At 54.6% G+C, this 20200-nt stretch overlaps 1 protein-coding gene across 1 annotated transcript in view; it reads left to right on the top strand.

The window, feature by feature from the left end:
- Positions 1–18132, top strand: part of SND1 (staphylococcal nuclease and tudor domain containing 1) — a 437174-nt gene extending 419042 nt beyond the window's left edge. The window contains exons 17-24 of the mRNA XM_004046157.5: positions 21–209; positions 6889–7030; positions 10256–10379; positions 11243–11312; positions 12484–12597; positions 15019–15222; positions 17374–17418; positions 17530–18132. Of these exons, the coding sequence (XP_004046205.1) occupies positions 21–209; positions 6889–7030; positions 10256–10379; positions 11243–11312; positions 12484–12597; positions 15019–15222; positions 17374–17418; positions 17530–17595 (954 nt within the window). The 3' untranslated portion in view covers positions 17596–18132. The remainder of the gene's footprint in view (positions 1–20; positions 210–6888; positions 7031–10255; positions 10380–11242; positions 11313–12483; positions 12598–15018; positions 15223–17373; positions 17419–17529) is intronic.
- Positions 18133–20200: the final 2068 nt, after the last annotated feature.

The following is a 20200-nucleotide window of genomic DNA, read 5'->3' on the forward strand; positions in this document are numbered from 1 at the left end:
CGCCTGTCTCTCTGTCCCAGGTGGAGGTGGAGGTGGAGAGCATGGACAAGGCCGGCAACTTTATTGGCTGGCTGCACATCGACGGTGCCAACCTGTCCGTCCTGCTGGTGGAGCACGCGCTCTCCAAGGTCCACTTCACCGCCGAACGCAGCTCCTACTACAAGTCCCTGCTGTCTGCCGAGGAGGCCGCAAAGCAGAAGAAAGAGAAGGTACACGTGGCAGCCCAGCTGTGCTCTCCCTGCCCTCCCGTCCTCCTCACACACTAATGCTGCTGCCTCCAGAGAACAGGAGGAAGTTCTCTCATCCCCACACTGAGTAGCCCAGGAAGGTGTTGGTCTCAGACCCCACGCCAAGGCCACACACAGGCGAGGAGAGGCTGCCAGCTGAGGTGTCCTCGGCCACAGCCTGTTGCAGACCTGAGGTGGGCCTGGGCTGCCAGCCCAGAATGTCATCAGTGATCCCAGGCCTGCTCAGGTGGTCCTGAAGCAGAAATCTGTCTAGGTGACTGTGGAGCCATGGGACAAAATGCCCGGGGTGCCCCTCCCTCCCCAGCCCTGACCCTTCTCTGTCAGTGCCCTCAGAAGGACTGGGCGGCCCAAGCCCACATCTGAATTTCCTTCACATTGCCCCGTGGGGAAACAACCCTGGGAGAGGCCTCTAGCTGTTAGGACAAGAGATTTATAGCCCATCAGTCTCTATGGGCACCGCATTGAAGAGACAAGGGGGATGGGGTGGAAAGTGGCTTTTGGAAACCAATTGACAATTGAGGAATGCAGTGATTCGGAGATGGGAGCCGGGCTCACCCAGCCTGTTGCTTTTGACTTATAGCCCGGCCCTGATAATGGGGATAAATCAGCTGGCCACCAATTTGTCAGGGCTCCTCTGAGCTTGAGGAGGATTCGTGGGACAGCCGTGCTGAGCCATAAATTTGTTCCAGGAATAAATGCTTCCTTCCCCATTGGGCAGCCATCTGGCTCAAAACTCACTTCCCAGAGCTAAGGCCCAGACACCTGCCAAAAAGAGTCGGGGGCTTTGAGGCCCCAGAAGCACCACATTCTTCACCAGCCCCAAGCAGCTGCCTCCTCATTCAGGGCATCTCTTGTCCCCTTGGGACTGTCCTCCTGGGTCTCTCTCTATCTATTCTTCCCTTCCCCTGGGGATTGGGGCAGGCAACCAGCCCCTTGGTGGTAGAGGAGAGTGGAGGTGGAAAGACTCCAGGGAAAGGTGGACCACAAAGCTAGCACAGATGAAAGGGACGGTCAGTGCCCTGGAGGAGGCAGCCACCATCAGACCTCAGAGGAGATTCCCACCTCCTGCTCACATCAAGCCTCCTCCTCCCAGAATGAGGGGGAAGCAGGCAGCCTCAGCTCCTACAGGAAAGGAGTCACACGGCTTCTTCCTGGATTTCCTGCTTGTGACAGCTGAACTTAAGACTGCCACCCCCATGTCCTCTGCCTGCTGCAGGGAGGGTGGGGAGGGGCAGCGCTGGGGCCTCCTGTTTAAAGGTTGGCACTTTCACAGAAGAGTTAACAGCTGGGGGTAGAGCGGCAAGCCCCAGAGTCTAACGCCCAGAGGCCAAAAGCATCTTTGTCCTTGCCCTGCTTCCTGGCTTTTCAGCAGTGAACCCGGAAGCCACCTTTTCAGAGCTGGGCGATCCTCTACGCTCTAAGAGTAGAGACTCTAGAGGAACCCAGGGGAGCACAGGGAGGAGACTCTGGCCAGAGATGGAAGGGTGGGTTCCCTGCCAGGGGCTGTGCTGAACTCAGCATCGTTATTTACTGCACAGTGGGTTTGTCTGAAAGAGCCCAAGTCACCATTTTGCTGGTGCCACTTGATGACGCTGAGGAGTAATTACCAGTGATTAATTACTTACACGGCCTGCGTGTTTTTATTCCAGTCCAATTAAAATGCAGTGCACAACTCTCAGTGCTAGGGCCTGCCGCCTCCTGGGTCCCTCTCCTGCAAATCCCAGTCTGCTCGTCGAGGATCCTGAGGAACCGAGGCTGGCTTTCTTCCTCCTGGAGGGGCTGTTTCCCAGGAGCAGCACTAGCAGAGCTTTGTAGCAGCTCTAACAGTTGGCTGGACCCTGATAAGAGCATCTGGTGGCCGGCTGGGGGACAGTAACCTGAGTATCTGGGGTGTACCCAGCCTTGTCCCACTTGATCCCACAAGGGCTGCCTTACCTGTCAAGAGACAGTGGTTACAAGATCCTGTTAGCATCAGGATGCAGGAATGTTTGTGCCTGTAGCTAACCAAGGAAAGGTAATGCTGAGGGATTCTGTGAGACCAGGAAGTGCAGAAGGCTTTAGGGAGTGTGATTTTGTGTGCATGCATTCGTGAGTGTGTCTGTCTGGGGGAACCTGAGAATGCTGGTTTCCCAGCTACAAGGGCTTAACTGCCTCCCTGCTGAGTGTAATTCCTCCCTATGCCCTGTGGATGCCTCCTCAGTGAAAAGGCCGATAGGGCTCTCCACTTCCTTGGCAGGAGGTAACCCCCACTTCCTCCTCAGCAGCCCTGGGCAGACCTGAGGACCAAGGAGGGAACCACAGATGGCAGATGCCTGTCCCCCCTCCTTAACCCCACCTCACACACATGCTCAGCAGGGCCCTGCACAGGGCTGGATTGGCCATCGATTGGCTTTTATTGAGCTTGGCTTCCCTGCTGCAGGCCTAAAGGCCTCCGCCACCTTGGCCCCTCGCCAGCCCCACCCCTGGAGCCTTGCAAGCAGCAATGTTAAACAGGATTTAGAAAGGAAAGACTCCAGCCAGTGGATTCTCTGTCCACAGTCCTCATCACCTGCCAAGAGAAGGACCTGGGACTCCCTGAGGAGGAAATGCAGGGAAGAGAGAGAGCCAGGGCAGGGAGAGGACAGGAGAGACAGCCTCCATTCCTGATCTGCCTGGTCTGTGCCTGGCTTGATGGGCTCTTTCCCTCAGGGTGGCCACAGCAACAGAACACAAGGAGCCCCAAAGTGTAGAGGGGACCCGAGCAAGACAGGAACTTGCATGGCAGAGCAGCCTGGAGCAGATGAACAGGCAGGAGGGGCCTCCATCCACCCTTCCCAGTCTTGCTCTGTAGCTGGGGCCGCCGGGGGTACCAGCAGTGCCCCACCAGGGGCAGAGCTCCACCCTGGCCTTGGCCTGGAGAGACACTTCCCCCACCTGACCGCAAACCCTGGCATCAGTCAGCTGGGACAGCCTCTCCACAATAGGAGGCTTAGTAACAGCCTCTCCACATGCTTAGAGGTGGTCCATGAGAAGGGCAGACTGTCCTGTGGTTGGCTCTCCCAGCATTCCTGGGCCCTGCTGCTTAGGTCAAGCTCAGGACCCCTGTTCTCTGCCCAGCTCTTTGGCCATAGAGGCTCTTCCCCAGCTCCTCCATCTTTCAAGAGGCTGGGGTAGAGCCATACAGCACTAATTTTCTGTGTCTGGGTGTACAACTACTGTTCCTTCTGGAGTTTTCCTTGTCATCTCCCCAGAGGTCCAGGAAGAGGAGCGTCTACAATGGGGATTCCCAGAAACCAGCTTCTTATGGGAAATCTGAGCTGTGAGGGGCTGAGGATGGCTGTGGAAAGTGGCTGGGTCTGGCAGGTGTCTTGCCAGTGAGTGTGTCTCCTCCGTGCACCCCGGCTCTGCAGAAGGGCAGCCTGAGCCAAATGCACCCTTGTTCTAAGGATGGGGACAAGGGCAACCACGCCTGTCCCAGCTGACTGACTCCTTCCCACCAAGGTGCCACCTGGCCAGCCTGCATGGACCAGCTTGCCCATGTGGCTGCAAGTCCCAAGGAACAGCTGGTCACCTCCATCCCCACAGGGAAAGAGGGAACCGTCATGCCTGCACTGCCTGAAGGGCCAAAGGTCAGCCTCTCCTAGAAACACAGTTCCTTTATCTGAGGAGACAGCTGTCTCTCTCCTACCCTCTGTATGCTTCTTGGCAACCTCGAGTGCCAGCCACTTTGTGTATGGAGACACCTTGCTTCTGCTGTCTTCTCAATTCAGGTGGCAGTGTGCACCACCCCACCCACCACGAAGTGAGCTGTGGCACCTTGTTACAGGACTGGCCCTAGTGCTGGGGGCTGAGGGCCATCCCCAAGGCTTTGGTTTGCATCTTCCGTGACCTCACGCCTGCTGCCCACCTGAGCCTGCTGGGAAAGAAGCTCCACCCCACTCTCCCCAAGGAGGAGACCTGATGCTGTCACCCAAGGCACTTTTACTTGAGGAGTCTTTAGCAGTTTCTGCTTTCATCCTGTCAGTGTGTTCCGAATTCATCAACACTGCTGAGGGGCCGCCTTCCCCCAAGCCAAAGGAGCAGGGTGGGGCTAGGATGGGAACCCTCAACAGCTTGCAGGCTCAGGGGCCATGGCCCACTCAGGAACCAGCACAGAATGCCGGTCTCTGTTAACAAGCTCAGTGCCGGGAAAGGAGGGAGCTGGCAGGAAGAGGGAAGAGCCCCTGCATGGGATACAGAGCAGAGGACGTGCTGAGGGATTCGGGACTGCAGGGGTGCCTGCTGGTAGGAATGAGGGAGCAGACTCCTGGGTTAGGAGGGCTCCATCCCAGTTCACTTAAGGTAGTGCTGACAGTCTCGTCTCTGAGGCCGAGTGAGTCCCACTGATCCTCAGAGCTGCAAGCGTCCCAGAAGGGCTGGGAGCCCAGGTGTCAATAGGAGTGACTGGCTAAGTAGATACCAGGGAACTTCCAGCTCTGGAGGCCCAGGGGGAAAGCCTCAGGCCCATCAGGACATAGGCTTGGCATTGGAAGCATTTATGGCTATCCCCTGGCCCTTTCACAGGGAAGCCCACAAGCTAGAGACCCACTTCCCCACATGGGCAGGAAGGCCCTTGAGGGATTAGGGCCTCTGTCCTGACTAGAGGCAAAGCTGTGGGTTAAAGTCCTGCTGCCTGCCTCCTCCCCTCTGGCCAGCCAGGGCTTAGGGGACTAGAAGCAGCAGTGTGTACAGAGGTCTCTGGTGATGGGGACAGGTGTTAGGGTATCAGGAGCCTGGAAGGTGAGAAGGGGTCAGGAGCTATTTGGGTAGGAGGCCAGACCCCATACCAGGGGCTCACAAGCCCAGCCATAGAAGGCACTGCTTGATGTAGGATGGTGGAAAGCTTGGGCCTGGGAGGTGTCTCAGTCATTCCCCCATAGCCGCTCCTTCTAGTGGAAGAACACACGCTCAGGCCGCGTTAAAGGCAGAAGTGTGGGGTCTGGGTTGACCCAAGGTGGTTCCAGAATTCCAGTATTCCTTCCCTTCTGCTGTGTCCTGAAGCTCCTGAGGAATCTGCATTTCAGCTGAGAGAGAAGAAAAGGGGATCCAGAAAAGTTTGACCAATGTCAAATGGCAAGTTCAAAAACAACAGGGACATAAGTCCTCATCTCCCTCCCCACCCCCCATCAACAAACAGCTTTTTCCTCCTGGTTGGTGGTATTTTCTCAGGGATACCTAGTCAATGCCAAAATGCCCCTGGAAGAGCTGTAGTGCCAGGCTGCCTATGTTTGAATTCTGATTTCACTACTTCTAGCTGCAAGCCTGTGTACCTCAGTTTTCCCATTTGTAAAACAGGGATAATACCAAGACCTGCTCAAAGGGTTGTTGTAAGGACTAAATGAATTAATATTTGGAGAATGTTTAGAATGGTACCTGGCACCTAATAAGCACAGAAATTTTGGGCAAATACTTTTAATCATCCTTATTCCTGTGTGTGTCTGTGGGACCCCACGCGTGATCCATTCTCTGCACTCTCCCACCCACCTTTCCTGCTGCTCAGCTGGAAAGCCACCTCCCTCCCCTGCTCTGACAGACCTCACCATTTGGATAATCTCCTGGCTGCAGGATTGGACTTGACACGCTGTCGCGTCAAATCAGCTTCTGAGCCACTGCAGCCCTGACAGCACAGGGCTTGGGGAAGGAAGGGAGAGAGGGAAGGGTGGAGAGCGCATGGCCCAGCTTCTGGGCTGAGGTCAGAGCAACCCGCTGGAGGTGAGGAGGATGGAGAAAGGGAAAGTTGCTGAGCAGAAGCATTCTTGGTGAGCTCTTCCCCAGCCTAGGGCTGTGGCTTGGACTGCTTCAGGAGCACCAGGAGCCCTGTGACAGCAGGAGGTCCTGCAGAATTCAGAGTGCCCTGCAGAGTGCCACAGGGAAGGGAGATGGGGAGCTGGAGCAAGAGAGGTGCGGGTGTGAGCAGCCCAGAGCCAAAGAGTTCATGAAAGCAGGGCTCTAACACTCGGATGTGCATGAGATAGCCTGGGATCTGGTTTTGCTCTTTTTTACTCTCTGGGATGCTCAGAACAGATTGTAATTTGGTAGGCCTGGGGTAGGATCTGGGGCCTGCATTTTTAATAAATTCCCTTGTTGGTTCTGATGCCTGCCAGAATTTGAGAACTGCTAGATCAGAACTTTAGAGAACCCACCTTTCCCCTCCGAGATAGAGGGCTTCAGGGGCTCAGCCTGGTGTGAATCGAGTGCCCCACAGTCACTTGCCCAGGGCCGATCCCATTTGCCCAAAACCCCTTTCCCAGTGTCTTTTTTCTTCTTCTTCTTTTTTGAGACGGAGTCTTGCACTGTCGCCCAGGCTGGAGTGCAGTGGCATGATCTTGGCTCACTGCAACCTGTGCCTCCCAGGTTCAAGCGATTCTCCTGCCTCAGCCTCCCAAGTAGCTGGGATTACAGGCGCCCACCACCACGCCCAGCTAATTTTTTGTATTTTTAGTAGAGATAGGGTTTCACCATATTGGCCAGTCTGGTCTTGAATTCCTAACCTCGTGATCCACCCGCCTCGGCCTCCCAAAGTGCTGGGATTACAGGCATGAGCCACCACGCCTGGCCTCCCAGTGTCTTTTATGACTTCACTTCCTCGCCCTCTTCTCACCTCTGCCGACTGAACATGCAGGTCTGGGCCCACTATGAGGAGCAGCCCGTGGAGGAGGTGATGCCAGTGCTGGAGGAGAAGGAGCGATCCGCTAGCTACAAGCCCGTGTTTGTGACCGAGATCACTGATGACCTGCACTTCTACGTGCAGGATGTGGAGACCGGTGAGTGCTCAGGCCACTGGCTCGTGGTTCCTGGCTTGGTCCAGCTGGCGCTGCCTGGGGGTAGGGGGCCTCTGCCCAGTGGGTGGGAGGAACAATGCCTAGGCAGTCCAGGAGCCTCCCCTGAAGAGCTCACGTTGCCGCCCCTGTCTCCCTGCCTTGTCCCACTGCTCCTCTGGGCTTGGAGTTACTTCAGGAGCCTTCACATGAGCCCTGGCTTGGGCTCAGGCATGGAGGTGCTGCCGGACAGGTCCTCTGGACGCAGGTGAGATAACCAGGTTTATCTGGGTGGAGCTCTGAGTCTCTTAGGTGATTGTTTGTTCCCACATACCCCTGGCTATGCTGGGCAGGATGATTTGTAGCCCCTAGAATCTGTCAGGCACCAGCCAGGCATTGCTCAGCCCCTTTCCCTCTGGGGAAGCAAGGAGTGGTGCTGGGTTTGTCTCTGCTGGGGTTTCTCCTTCTCTAGAGGTTAACATAGCCCTGAGTGATACCCAGTTTCCATGGAAACAGGCAGCGGTCTAGGGGAAGACATCCCCGGGCAGTCTCTGAAGGACCTTCTCCTCCTTCCGTCCTGAGTGGTGTGCACTGTGGCCAGGGTCCTCTGGGCAGAGACCTGGGGTTTCTGGAGGCCAAAGGGCAGGAGAGAGCTCTGGCAGCCGCTAGCCCGACTACACCTCCAACTGCTTACGCTTTCCACCCTGACCTCCCTTTTCTCATGGCCACCCTGTGCAGGGAAACAGTTGAGTTTGGAGCGGAAGGAAAAGCTCTTAGAGCTGCCTCTGGATCCCAGGAAACAAATCATGGTAGGCAGAGGTGGACAGAGGGGGCTGGAAGTGTCAGCAGCACTTGGGTAGTCCCCCAGATGGCAGGACACAGCTCTGCCCAGCCTGCTCAGCCCACCCCAGGTCCGCTCCAGGCCCGTCTCAGCCACTTCCCTCTAATGCTGTTTCCCAGGCAGCTGCCTTTGTGGCAGTGTCATTTCACCAGGAAAAACTTGACCATTCCTGGCCCTGGGCTGGTTGTGCTTGAAAAAGGAAAAACACGAGGGGGAGAGGTAGAGATGGAGCCCACGAGCCTGCGGGATTAGGTTCTCTTGAGGTCAGCCACAGTCCTGCTGAAAGCTGCTCCAGCAGTTGCCTGAATGAACCGGGGCGGTGGCCAGCCTCTAGGGCTGGGTCATGTGACAGGGAAGGAGTCTTGTAGTGGTGGTCTCAGTGGGAACAAGAGCCGTTCCTGGGCAGAGGAACCAGCTAGAATCCACCACCCCAAAATCCCCGCCAGCCCCCCAGAGAACTTGAGCAAAAGGATGCGATCACTCCCAGGCAGGCTCTACTCAGCCTCTGGGTCCTGCTGGGGAGGACCCGCCTTGACTCAGAACAAGCCCCTGAAGTCTTAGAGAGCAGAAATCTGAGGCAGAAAACAAGAGAAAAGAGAAAACCATGTGTCCTTAGAATGCTGGAAGAGAAGGGAGTGAGGCCCTTCCTGGCAGGCCACCTGGGGATTTGTGGTGGGCTCCAGAGAGGAAGGCCCCTGCCCTCTGGTGGCTCCATGGTATCCATGGAGATGAACCTCAGGATCCACAGCCCCCTCTCTGCTGAAACCTTTCATCCCCTCTTGGGTGGCATCCTCTCACCCTGTCTCCCTTCTTTCAATTAGAGTCTGTCTTCAAGAGGGATCTGACGAAAACATTGCCATTAGCTGCAAGTGACCAGTGAGGCTCTGTAAGGACCTCCCAGAGGGCTTTGGCTGTTGGCAGGAGGCAAAGTCCTGCTTCTGTTGCCTTGGAGCAAAAAAATGAAAGTAGACCAAGTTAGGGAGGAAGCTGTCTGTCAAGGCTTCTTAATCCCTGGAATTTCACTGTCTATGGCAAGGAGCACTGTCTAAAGAGAATTATAGAGGGCTGACCACTGGGTAGGGAGAGGGGCGGCTGCTACCTTCAGGCCTCTGTCGTGTGGATGCAGGACCAGTGGCCTCTGCAGCAGCCTAAGAGTGGACATACATCCCTGCATGCTTATGCAGAGTTTATTTTCAATGCAGCTGAATTATTAAGCACCCTGCATGCATTGGGGATTCTACCAGGCTTTGTGCAAGTAAACAGAAAGAAGTGAGCTATGCTCTATGCCCTGAAGGAGCTCACAGTGTAGTAGCAGGGAACTTATAAGGCTGACTGTGGCAAGTGTAACAACAGACATATGTTGCGCCCTCCTTACAGCACTGCCTTGGGCCCTGAAGATAAAGAGAGGAGCCCCACACTTAGACCACACATCCACAGTCACCCTCCTTGCTTCTGAGACGGAAGGGGCAAAAAAGGTCTGAGACTGAGCTAGAATCAGGGCCAGAGGGGACTGATGCCTCCCAGAGTCAGGGTGGGAGAATTCTACAAGGAGCCAGGGAGAGAAACTGAGTAGGCCCTGGGTGTTGCTAAAACAGGCAAAAGCAGCAAATAAGCAGCAGGACCACTGACCCAAGGTCAGAGTGCTTAGGGAAAGACAAGGCAGGGAATCCCTCCTCCTGTGGAGCAGGGGCCCTGAGTAGCAGGGTGGGACAGTAGAGCCCCAGCCCAGCAGCACTGGAAGTCCTGTTCAGCATGTATCTTGCAGGGTGACAAGGGTCAGAGGGGCCAAGTTTGAATAATACTGAGGCTCTAGGCCCTGATCCAAGAATTCCTCCCCCATCTTCCATGGCTTCAATTCTGGGGCCTTTTCCACGGTGGTGTGGGGCCCATCCTTCATCCCTACTTTTGCTCCCTGAAAGGCAGTGGACAGTGGCTTCTGTCAGTTACCACCTCTGTGGCCCAGGCCAGGAGCTGGCCTTGCAGGAATGGGGTACGGGCTGGCCAGCTCTCACCCTGGAGGAGGCTGTTTGGCGTTGTCCTTGCTCCCTGTCTACTTTCTTTCTCCACCTCCCTAATCAAAGCTCAGGCACATCCCAAGGGCTCCCACACCCTGGGCCAGCAGACTGGAGAGCTCAGATGGCAAGGCTGTGTGTGCCTTTAAGGCCCAACATGTCAGCAAGTCACCAGTCCCACTTCTGAAGGCAGATGGCATGAAACCTCTGGAGTGGGGACCAAGAGGGCTTCCCCACATGGGTTGGGGACAGAGCCAGTGCTGCAGTGCCCCCCAGAATTTTACATTGAGCTCCCTCCCCAACCACTCCCAGAAAAACCCTGCTGAGCCGTCGAGGAACCCAGCACCCAGGTCTCACTGTGCTCTTCCTCCCTGGCAGGCACCCAGTTGGAGAAGCTGATGGAGAACATGCGCAATGACATTGCCAGTCACCCCCCTGTAGAGGGCTCCTATGCCCCCCGCAGGGGAGAGTTCTGCATTGCCAAATTTGTAGATGGAGAATGGTAAGCCACTTGGAAAAGCAAGGCAGAGTCTTGAGCAGGAACGATAGCAGGGCTGTCCTCAGCCCTCGGGTGTTGCCTTAGCAGTCTGGTTTCCCCAGCTGGTTAATGATGGCCCCCAGCAGCTCTCCTGGGTGTCCCTCTTCATTGCCCACAGCCCATCTGGGGCCTCGCTCTGGCCTGTGCACCCCTGCAGTCCAGCCAGACAGAAGTGGCTCCTTCCTTGTCTCCTGGGGGATTCCAGGGTGGGAGCCCTTGCTGGCTGGCTGGCTGGCCGGCCGGCCAGGCTGTCCAGCATACCCCTCACCCCACCCAGGAAGAATGATGTTACAGGGGGCTGAGGTAGAGGCTGGGCTACAGTAAGCCTAAACCAGCTGCCCGACCCTCTTCCCTGGCTGTCTAGGACATGAGCAGCAGTGCTCACAGGCCGGAAGAAGGTCGCTGATGTGTAATCTACCAAGGGAGGGCCCATGGCCTTCCCAGGGTGATGAAGTAACTTGGATATGTTCCCTGCTGTGGCCTCCCAGACAGATCTGCTGGCTAATTACAGCTGCTGTTTAGTGCACTGGGTTTAAACAGCAGACATCAATCTAGTCGTTAGTCTTGTTGCTTTATGCCCCAAGGACACATTAATCTGCTCCACATGCTCCTTTCTCCCTCTTCTGCTCCCAGCTATGCTCTGATTCCATTAGGTGGTGACCACAGTGGCCGAGGCTGGGCCTAGATGGAGTGCAGTTACTGTCCCCTGTGACACTCGTTGAACCCAGGCAGGGAAATGCTGTGCCCCTGCCCCGCCATTGCTGAGGCTCTGGGAGCCCAGACTCCTCAGGGCTGTCTCTTGAGCTCTGCCCATGATGCCATTGCAGGTACCGTGCCCGAGTAGAGAAAGTCGAGTCTCCTGCCAAAATACATGTCTTCTACATTGACTACGGCAACGTGAGTGTTGGGGACCAGAGCGTTGGAGGGGCTATCAAACACAGCAGCCCCCGAGTCAAATCCATCTGATCTCTCCAAGGTCCCTCTGAGCTTACCAATAGAACAATGAGCATTGGGGCATCTCTGCTGTGCGTGTAACAGGCCAGGCCCCCTCAGTGACCTGGCAAAACTGGGGTCTATGACCAGTGGCTGCAAGCATTGATAGGTCCCGCATCCAGACCCCACGGATGAGTGTCCAGCCACACCCACAGTTCCTCTTCTGCCTGAGGTCTCTGCAGAATGGGGGCAGGGCCTCTGTAGCACATGGAGGGCCTTTACACCCACAGTTCCTGGTGTTCAAGCCAAACTGGGTGTTTGTTCCATACGCTAATCCCCGGCACATCCCCAAACTCAGGCTTGCTGGGAAGGGACAGTCACAAGGTGACAGTGACTGACTGGCACCCTTGGGAGAAAAATTTCTCCAGCTGGGCCTGGGAGTCTGTTGACAACTCCTGGGAGATTCTCTTGAGGAACAGCAGCCAGCTGGTGAGAAAACTGTCATTCAGGAGGGTGACGCTCCTGAGTCATGGCTCTGCTTGTCTGCGTACCTCCCATGCCTTCCTCAAGTACTAGGACTGAGGATCTGTTAGTAGAGAGCCCAGAGTTGGGCCATGCTCCCAACCCATCTCCTGAGAATACACAAAGGAAGAGGTCCTGCCAGACAAGGGTGAACCCAGATGCCTGGGCCGGAACCACAGGCAGGCCCGGTGACCACAGGGATACTTGTCTTGGTGTGCTCCCCTAGCCAGCATCTGGAGCACCCCCTGGCCTGTGGGAACGTAGTCAGGGAACCCATGTCACAGACAGAAGGGCATTGGGAGGAAATGGAAAAGCGATTAGAGTCCAGTTACACTGCGATTGTTTTCATGGGAACCACTAGGTGTGCCAGCACCAGGCCCAGAGTGAGGATATGAGCCACAGCTCCCCATCTACTGCTGGACCAGCAGGGCACGTTCTCTCCAGGCTTCACCCACTGGGGAGCCTTTGTACATTGCAAAGTGGAACCAAGTCATGGGATGAACAGGATGGCCCAGAGTTAGCATTCCCAGAGGCCTGGCCACAGAGAGCTGTCCTGTGAGAGAGCAAGGGGGCAGCGAGTATGTGACATGTTGGCCTGCTGCTTCCTCTGCAGAGAGAGGTCCTGCCATCCACCCGCCTGGGTACCCTACCACCTGCCTTCAGCACTCGGGTGCTGCCAGCTCAAGCCACGGAGTATGCCTTTGCCTTCATCCAGGTGCCCCAAGATGTGAGTCTGGAGTCTTCCTCCTTCCAAAGGGGACTGTCCACTGACACTTAGCTGCTGCTGCAGCCCTCATGGGCTGACAGGAGAAGATGGAAACTATGACGGTCTCTTAGTAATAGTACTCAAGAGATGGGAAGTTGAGGAAGATGCCACCGAGGAGGTAGTATTAGAGCATTCCAGCTAGTTCATAGAAGCAGGTAGGCCAGGGTGCATTTGGACAAAGACTAGACCACCACAGCTGGATCCCAGGGGGCTTTTGGGCAGTGGCAGGAGGTGATCAGGCAGTGGCAGGAGGTGAGACGGGAAAGGGCTTGGTGTCGTGGGCTTGTCTACCCTGGCAAGGAGTTTATTCTTTGTGCTGTATAGGCAGGAGGAATGTGGCACCATTTCTAGGAGAAGTGTGACATGGTCCAGTGTGTTTCTGAAAGTTAGTTCTGATGGCACAGTGAACAGAGGGACTAGAATGAATGGGTGGGAGACAATTGTAACAGTCCAGGCTAGAGACAAAGGTGGTGCTGGTTTTCTTATGTGTGGATGTGTTGCTGTTGGCCAAGAAGAATGAGAAGGAGCGAATTTGGGCAGTGGGACCTCCAGGCAGCCTTACAGTTTTCAGTTGGGGAGTGAGATGAGACCTGGAATTTATGGGTCTGTGTAGTTAAAACCATGCGGTGTACAAGATTGCCCAGATTGAGTATGTGGAAGGTGTGATGGGGAGGAGAGAGAGTGTTAGGAAGTGCTGGGGTCCTGCCATCTGAGAACAGGAGCCCAGAGGCAGCATATGCAGCCAGAAAGGAGAGAACCCATGCTGAGGGTCGTGGATACCCTCTATCCCCAGAAACAGAAAGCCAGTCTACAATGTCCAGATCCCCCGGGAGCTCAGGCAGGTTGAGGCTTCCCAGGGGCTGCCCTTGGCTTTAGCTTTGAGAAGGTGCCTGGTACCTGGAGTGAGAGCTGCGTGATCACCATGGTTGGCACTGTCACCAGATAAAGGGTGCAAATGAAGAATAAGCAAATTTACTCTTTACCTTTTCATAAAGTTGCTGAAGGTCAGGAGAGATGCAACAGAAAATGCTGAAGGCAAGTATCACAAAACAGGTCGGTGAAGACAGACATGTGGAGTCAGGTGCAGTGGCTCATGCCTGTAATCCCAGCATAGGAGGCCAAGCAGGGAGGACTGCTTGAGCCCAGGTGTTCAAAACCACCCTGGGCAACATAGCAAGACCCTGTCTCTAAAAAAAAAAAAAAAAAAAAAAAAAAATAGCTGGGTGTGGTGGCACACGCCTGTAGTCCCAGCTATTCCCAGCTATTCAGGAGACTGCAGTGAGAGGATCGCTGGAGCCCACAAGTTCAAGGTTGCAGTGAGATGATGGCACCACTGCACTCTGGCCAGTCCCTATCTCTTTTTTTTTTTTTTTTTTGAGATGAATTCTTGCTTTGTCGCCCAGGCTAGAGTGCAGTGGCACAATCTCGGCTCACTGCAACCTCTCCCTCCCAGGTTGAAGCGATTCTCCCACCTCAGCCTTCCGAGTAGCTGGGATTATAAGTGCCCGCCACCACGCCCAGCTAATTTTTGTATTTTCAGTAGAGACATGTTGGCCAGGCTGGTCTTGAACTCCTGACCTCAGGTCACCCACCCACCTCGGCCTCCCAAAGTGCTGGGATTACAGGCATGAGCCACCACACCTGGCCTAGTCCCTGTCTCTTAAAAAAAAAAAAAAAGACAGACACAGGATGTCATGGGCATAGTGCACTGGAGCAAGGTCCTGCTGGAGGTAGGAAGTGAAAGGGCACCAAGTGTAGGTGAGCTTTGAGTGGGAAGAAGTCACTTTTCCTCGGAGACACAGGGCAGGTGGGTGGGAGCACAGGGTAGGAAAGAAATGGGTCACTTGCAAATAGTCTCTGGCTGAGGGCAAGGAAAAGAAAAGGGGAAGGCTTCCTATCCAGAGCCTGTTTCTGCCTCACTAGGGTTCTTTCTGGTTTGTGTTTTTTGTTTTTTTGGTATTTTTTTGAGGCCGAGTCTCACTCTGTCACCCAGGCAGGAGTGCAGTGGCACAGTCTCGGCACACTGCAGCCTCCGCCTCCTAGCTTCAAGCAGTTCTCGTGCCACAGTTTCCCAGGTAGCTGGGATTACAGGCATGCACCCCATGCCCAGCTAATTTTTGTGTTTTTGGTAGAGATGGGGTTTCACTGTGTTGGCCAGGCTGGTCGCCAACTCCTGGCCTCAAGGGGTCCACCCACCTCAGCCTCCCAAAGTGCTGGGATTACAGGCATGAGCCACCGTGCCTGGCCAACCTCACTAGGGTTCTCTGGGGAGAAAATTACAGGCCCCTGCTGGCCAGACTTTCTTGGGAGTCCATGGACAGGAGCTGGGGCCCAAGTGGTTGTTCTCCGGCTTGCTCTGACCTGAGTGTGTCTCTGCTCCAGGATGATGCCCGCACGGACGCCGTGGACAGCGTAGTTCGGGATATCCAGAACACTCAGTGCCTGCTCAACGTGGAACACCTGAGTGCCGGCTGCCCCCATGTCACCCTGCAGTTTGCAGATTCCAAGGGCGATGTGGGGCTGGGCTTGGTGAAGGAAGGGCTGGTCATGGTGGAGGTGCGCAAGGAGAAACAGTTCCAGAAAGTGGTACGTGATGTGGAGAGGCGGCCCCAGCATTGCACCACCACCCTCACAGAGAAAGGGACTGTTCCACAAGCCAGGAAGGGAGCAGGGAATCCACCATCCTGCTGTTCCTGCTGGGGAAAGATAATGGATTTGGGTTTGTTGGCGTTTTTTTTGTTTTTGTTTTAAAGCTAATTACATCCCAAATTAATTGGCTGCGGGTTTGGCTGAGAATGCAGCTGCAAACTAGAGTGGAAAGCTTCCCTCCCCATGAATCCCCAGGTGACAGGCGAGAAAGCTTTGCCAGGGGCAATGTGGAGAGGGTCAAGGCCTGTCCCTCCCGCTCTCCCAGTCTCACTCTCCAACAGACAGCTTCCAAGTCAATAACCAACTCCTAACACCCAGTGCCACCCCGAGCCAGAGCTGTCGAGGAGGCAGCACCACAGGGCCCAGAAAGACTCTGCCACACAACCCTCTGGCTATTTGGAAAGCCCCTTGGACTTGGAGTCCTGCCTCCACTGTTCTGAGAGGAGAAGCCAGCCTCCTGAGCCCCATCTCCCTGCTTATGAAGTGAGGGGAGCACTAGCTGCCTTGCCACTTCTCAGGGCTGATCGTGACAATCAGTGCGCTCATACCTGAGAAACAGCTTGCACTGAGCAGCCTTTGGTGATTAGCTTTGGGCTCTGGATACAAGGCAGCCCCTTCCACCCAACACTATACATTTCTGAGTCCCTCCCTACCCTTTCACCAAGCAGCCACTGAGGCCCTATTGCAGACCAGCCCTGCGTCCCAGCTGGGCTGAATCAGCGAACCATCCAAGAGGGCCAGACTTGGGGAAGGTCGGGCCCCCGACAGAGCTGCCGTCTCCCGGCAGAAAGTGATGAGAGGGCAGCAGGATGTGGCTAGCTTCTCCCTATGTTCCTTCAGAGACAGGGGCAAGAAAGGCGGGGCATGAAAACCAAACACTTTCCTCCTCTTCATCTCTCTTCCATTCGCCCGCTGCTCTCCCTTCTCCCAGCCCTCCTGGCCTTTCCTCTCTCCCCACCGCACCGCAAGCCCACATAATGTGTTGGTGGCTGTGCAGGCTGATGACTCACTGGAACAAGACACCCCTATGGACCGCCACTGTGTCTCAAGAGAAGCCCGACCCCTAAGCCCCTCTGGATAGACCCCCACTTTCCTTAGGAGATGGCTCCTAGGAGGTCAGCTTCAGCATCCCTATAGAATTGGAGATCTTATTGTACCCCATATGAAACTGCCCATAATGCCTCTGCTATCTAGAAAATTCCTTCTGCCGCAGTCCCTGAGATAAACACCTAACATGCTCATTTATTTATTCATTCTATCAGCAGACATTTATTGAGGGTCTACGGTATATCAGTGAGCAAGAAACAGCACCCCTGCCCTGAGAAGCTTACATTCAAGCATGAGGAGACAACAATTACAATGAACATAATAAGTAAATTAAATAGGATATTAGAAGATGATAACTGCAGTGAAAAATAGAAGTGGAATCCAGGGAGTCAGGAATGGGAGGGGAAGGTGGTATTTGTATTGCTCTTGTTTGGTTTGGTTTCTTTTGAGACCAGGTCTGGAGTACAATGGCGCAGTGCCAGAATCACGACTCACTGCAGCCTTCAACTCCCTGGCCCAAGTGATCCTCCCACCTCAGCCTGCCAAGTACTGAGACTACAGACATTCATGGGCCACCATGCCTGGCTAATTTTTTTTTTTTTTTTTTTATAGAGATGGGGTCAGCCTGGTCTTGAACTCCTGGGCTCAAGTGATCCTCCTGCCTTGGCCTCCCAAAGTGCTGCAATTATAGGCCTGAGCCACCACACCTGGCCTAGGTTGTAATTTTAAATGGGGTTGCCCGAGACCTCATTAAGAAGGAGATACTTTACCACAGACCTGAAGCAGGTGGGAGAGGTAGCCAGGAGGACGTGACTGGAGGAGCGTTCCAGGCAGAGAGAAGAGCTAGTGCAAAGAGTTAAGGGAAAAGCCAGGAGACTAATGTGATTGTGTTTTGCGTTTTACTCTGAGGGAACTAAGGCTCCATTGGACAGGCTTGAGCAAGGGAGAGCTCTGGCGCTTACCTAAGCATTCTGCAGGGTCCTGCTGGCTGATCATTTGAGGGCAACTCTGACCACTCCCTTTCCTCTCTCGTCCCTCCAGATCACAGAATACCTGAATGCCCAAGAGTCAGCCAAGAGCGCCAGGGTGAGTTCTTACCTTGGGAGCCCCCAGAGGGTACCGAGTTGAGGGGTTTGGCCCTCTGAGTTCCGGTGGGTCCCGTATCCCTGAAGAGCTATTGTCTGTTTTTTCTTACAGCTGAACCTGTGGCGCTATGGAGACTTTCGAGCTGATGATGCAGACGAATTTGGCTACAGCCGCTAAGGAGGGGATCGGGTTTGGCCCCCAGCCCCGCTCACGCCAGTCCCTCTTCCTCTGCCGGGAGGGTGTTTTCAACTCCGAACCCCAGAGAGGGGTTGTAGATTGGGTCCAGCTTTGCTTCAGTGTGTGGAAATGTCTCGTGGGGTGGCATCGGGGCTGCGGGGTGGGGACGCCAAGGCTTTCTGGGGCAGACCCTTGTCCTCTGGGATGATGGGCACTGCTATCCACAGTCTCTGCCAGTTGGTTTTATTTGGAGGTTGTGGGCTTTTTTTTTTTTTTTTAAAATGTCCTCAAATCAGGAAGAAACATCAAAGACTATGTCCTAGTGGAGGGAGTAATCCTAACACCCAGGCCGGCCGCCAGCTGGCACCTGCCTCTATCCCAGACTGCCCTCGTCCCAGCTTTCTGTCCAACTGTTGATTATGTGATTTTTCTGATACGTCCATTCTCAAATGCCAATGTGTTCACATCTTCGCTCTGGCCAGCCCATTCTGTATTTAAAGCTTTTGAGGCCTAATAAAATAGTACGTGCTGTCTGCAGCCCTTATTGGTCAAAGTGTGGTCCAGAGCATGGAGTCTTGGCAGCTTCAGCCAGGAGGAGACCTGGACACTTGAATGACCCCAAGATAGTCATCCAAATGCCTGGACATTCTCCCTAGAAATAGAGCCAGCTGGGGAAAGCAAGGCAGATCTTCAGAGTCTGAGCAAGCAACTCCTGGACCCAGTGGGCACCACTTGGCACCATGGCCATCATGCAGGAGGCTACAGGTCTTTTTTGACTTCTTGCACATGGCTGTTCTCAAGGACCTTAGAGAGTTACAGCAGCTTGGCCAGCAGCACCCAGGACAATTTACCCACTGTGAATTGCTGGGTCTGGCCTTAGGCAGACCCTGCCAGATCCCCAAGAAAGGATTCAAAAGGAATCAGCTGAGAGCAATGAGGTGATTTCCCTAATTCCTGCTGTGTCTGGGATAGAGTGGGTTAGAACGCAGGCCCCCTGGTTCCTCTCTGGAGAACAGAGCTAGGAGGGTGGGCTTCTCCAAGAGGGACCCAGGTCCCAGGTGAGAGGCCTGTCTGCTCCAGGTTAGCCATTGCTCATGTCTGACTTGATAAGCTCTCCCCAAAAGTCCTCAGGTAGAACTGGCCCTGGAGCTCAGAATCCTCAGGCTGCATGTAGCCCATGAGGGAGGAGCCATGGTGGTGTGAGACCAGGAGTCCCGGGGAGAGAAAGTCAAGTGTGAGAGTCACCACTCCCCATGCCCATGGTGTCCAGCGCCTCATTATTCCTCCACTGACGGCATTACCTGTGTGCCCCCGCCCCTCCCTGGCACATACTTTGGTGAAACTTGGTGGCACGTCTGACAGCCCCACATCCCACCAACATTCTGATCTGGGGTGATGCTCCAAGCTGCCATATAAAATTGACCCTTTGATCTTGGGGGCTACAGGGACAGTCAGTGGAGGTGGTAGGGCCTGGCTGGCTGGATCTCATTCCTCAGCTGGAGGTCCTGCCGTAACACACACTTGTTCTGGCCAGGGCTCTTACGGGGTTCTCATGTGTGCTGCTTATACTCAAGGTGCGCTATAGTTAGATGAGGGTAGGAAGAACCAGGGAGGGGCCATGGGGAGAAATGTTGAGTCAGTTCAACTCTAGAAACACTAGTTTCCCTTGGTCCTCTTGGGGACTCACAGTTTCTACTTGCAGCGCCTCCGGCTTAGCCAGAACAAGCGCTTATACTGTCTGAATCAGACCCTTTATGGTCCAGTAAACTGTGCTTCCCTTGACTACATGCAGCCCCTTAGGGGGCCCAGGAAGTCAGGAGGGGTGTGGATGATGACTTGGTGTGAATCTCTTCATCATCCCCACTCCTGGAGAAGCTGTCCCGCCCCCAGCAGAGAAGCACACTCTCACCATGGTCTCTGATTTTATTTTTATCCATCAAGAAGAGAATGCCCATCTCACTTATTTCTTGACCTCCAAGGTGCTTCTGGTAGGATGCGATGTGTATTCACAGTGAACACAATCGGCAGAGGGCAAGATGCCAGCCCGCTCTTTTGTGAAAAGGTCTGAAATCATCTCACGGTCTTCACAGTTGCCTTGGTTACATCTGCACCCAAGGATAAACCCTCCTTAGTTTTCCAATTGAAATTACGCCTGAGCCTTCCCACTTCTGATTTTTTTCTCTGCCAAGGCTGGTTGAGACAAAGGTCAGATCAGTCACCAGGCAGGAAGGCACTACCGCAGCTTGTCTGGTTTTGACCCCAACTTGGTGTTTCTCTCGGTATCACATCTGCCAAGTTCCTGAGGTGTGACCTGGATAGGGCTGGGACCAGGGTGAGGCAAGCCACGCGCCAAGGGTGCAGATTTGAAGGAGGCACTCACAGAGTGCACACACATCGGCATGTTCTATTTTCATCTGTAGCTGTCCACTCAGCACCAGCCCTTGTACCAGTAGCCAGAAAAAGCTCTCCACAGGTTCCTCCCACTCCCCCTGAGTTATAAAACTTGCACCTTGGCCTCAGGATCGTGGGTTCTGCTTCTCCATCCACCTTTCCTGTTGAATAGTGAAGTCTCTTGAGCACCTGTTATCCATCCATTTAGGCTTCC

Source organism: Gorilla gorilla, chromosome 6, assembly GCF_029281585.2.
Source record: "Gorilla gorilla gorilla isolate KB3781 chromosome 6, NHGRI_mGorGor1-v2.1_pri, whole genome shotgun sequence".
Classification (NCBI taxonomy): Eukaryota; Metazoa; Chordata; class Mammalia; order Primates; family Hominidae; genus Gorilla; species Gorilla gorilla.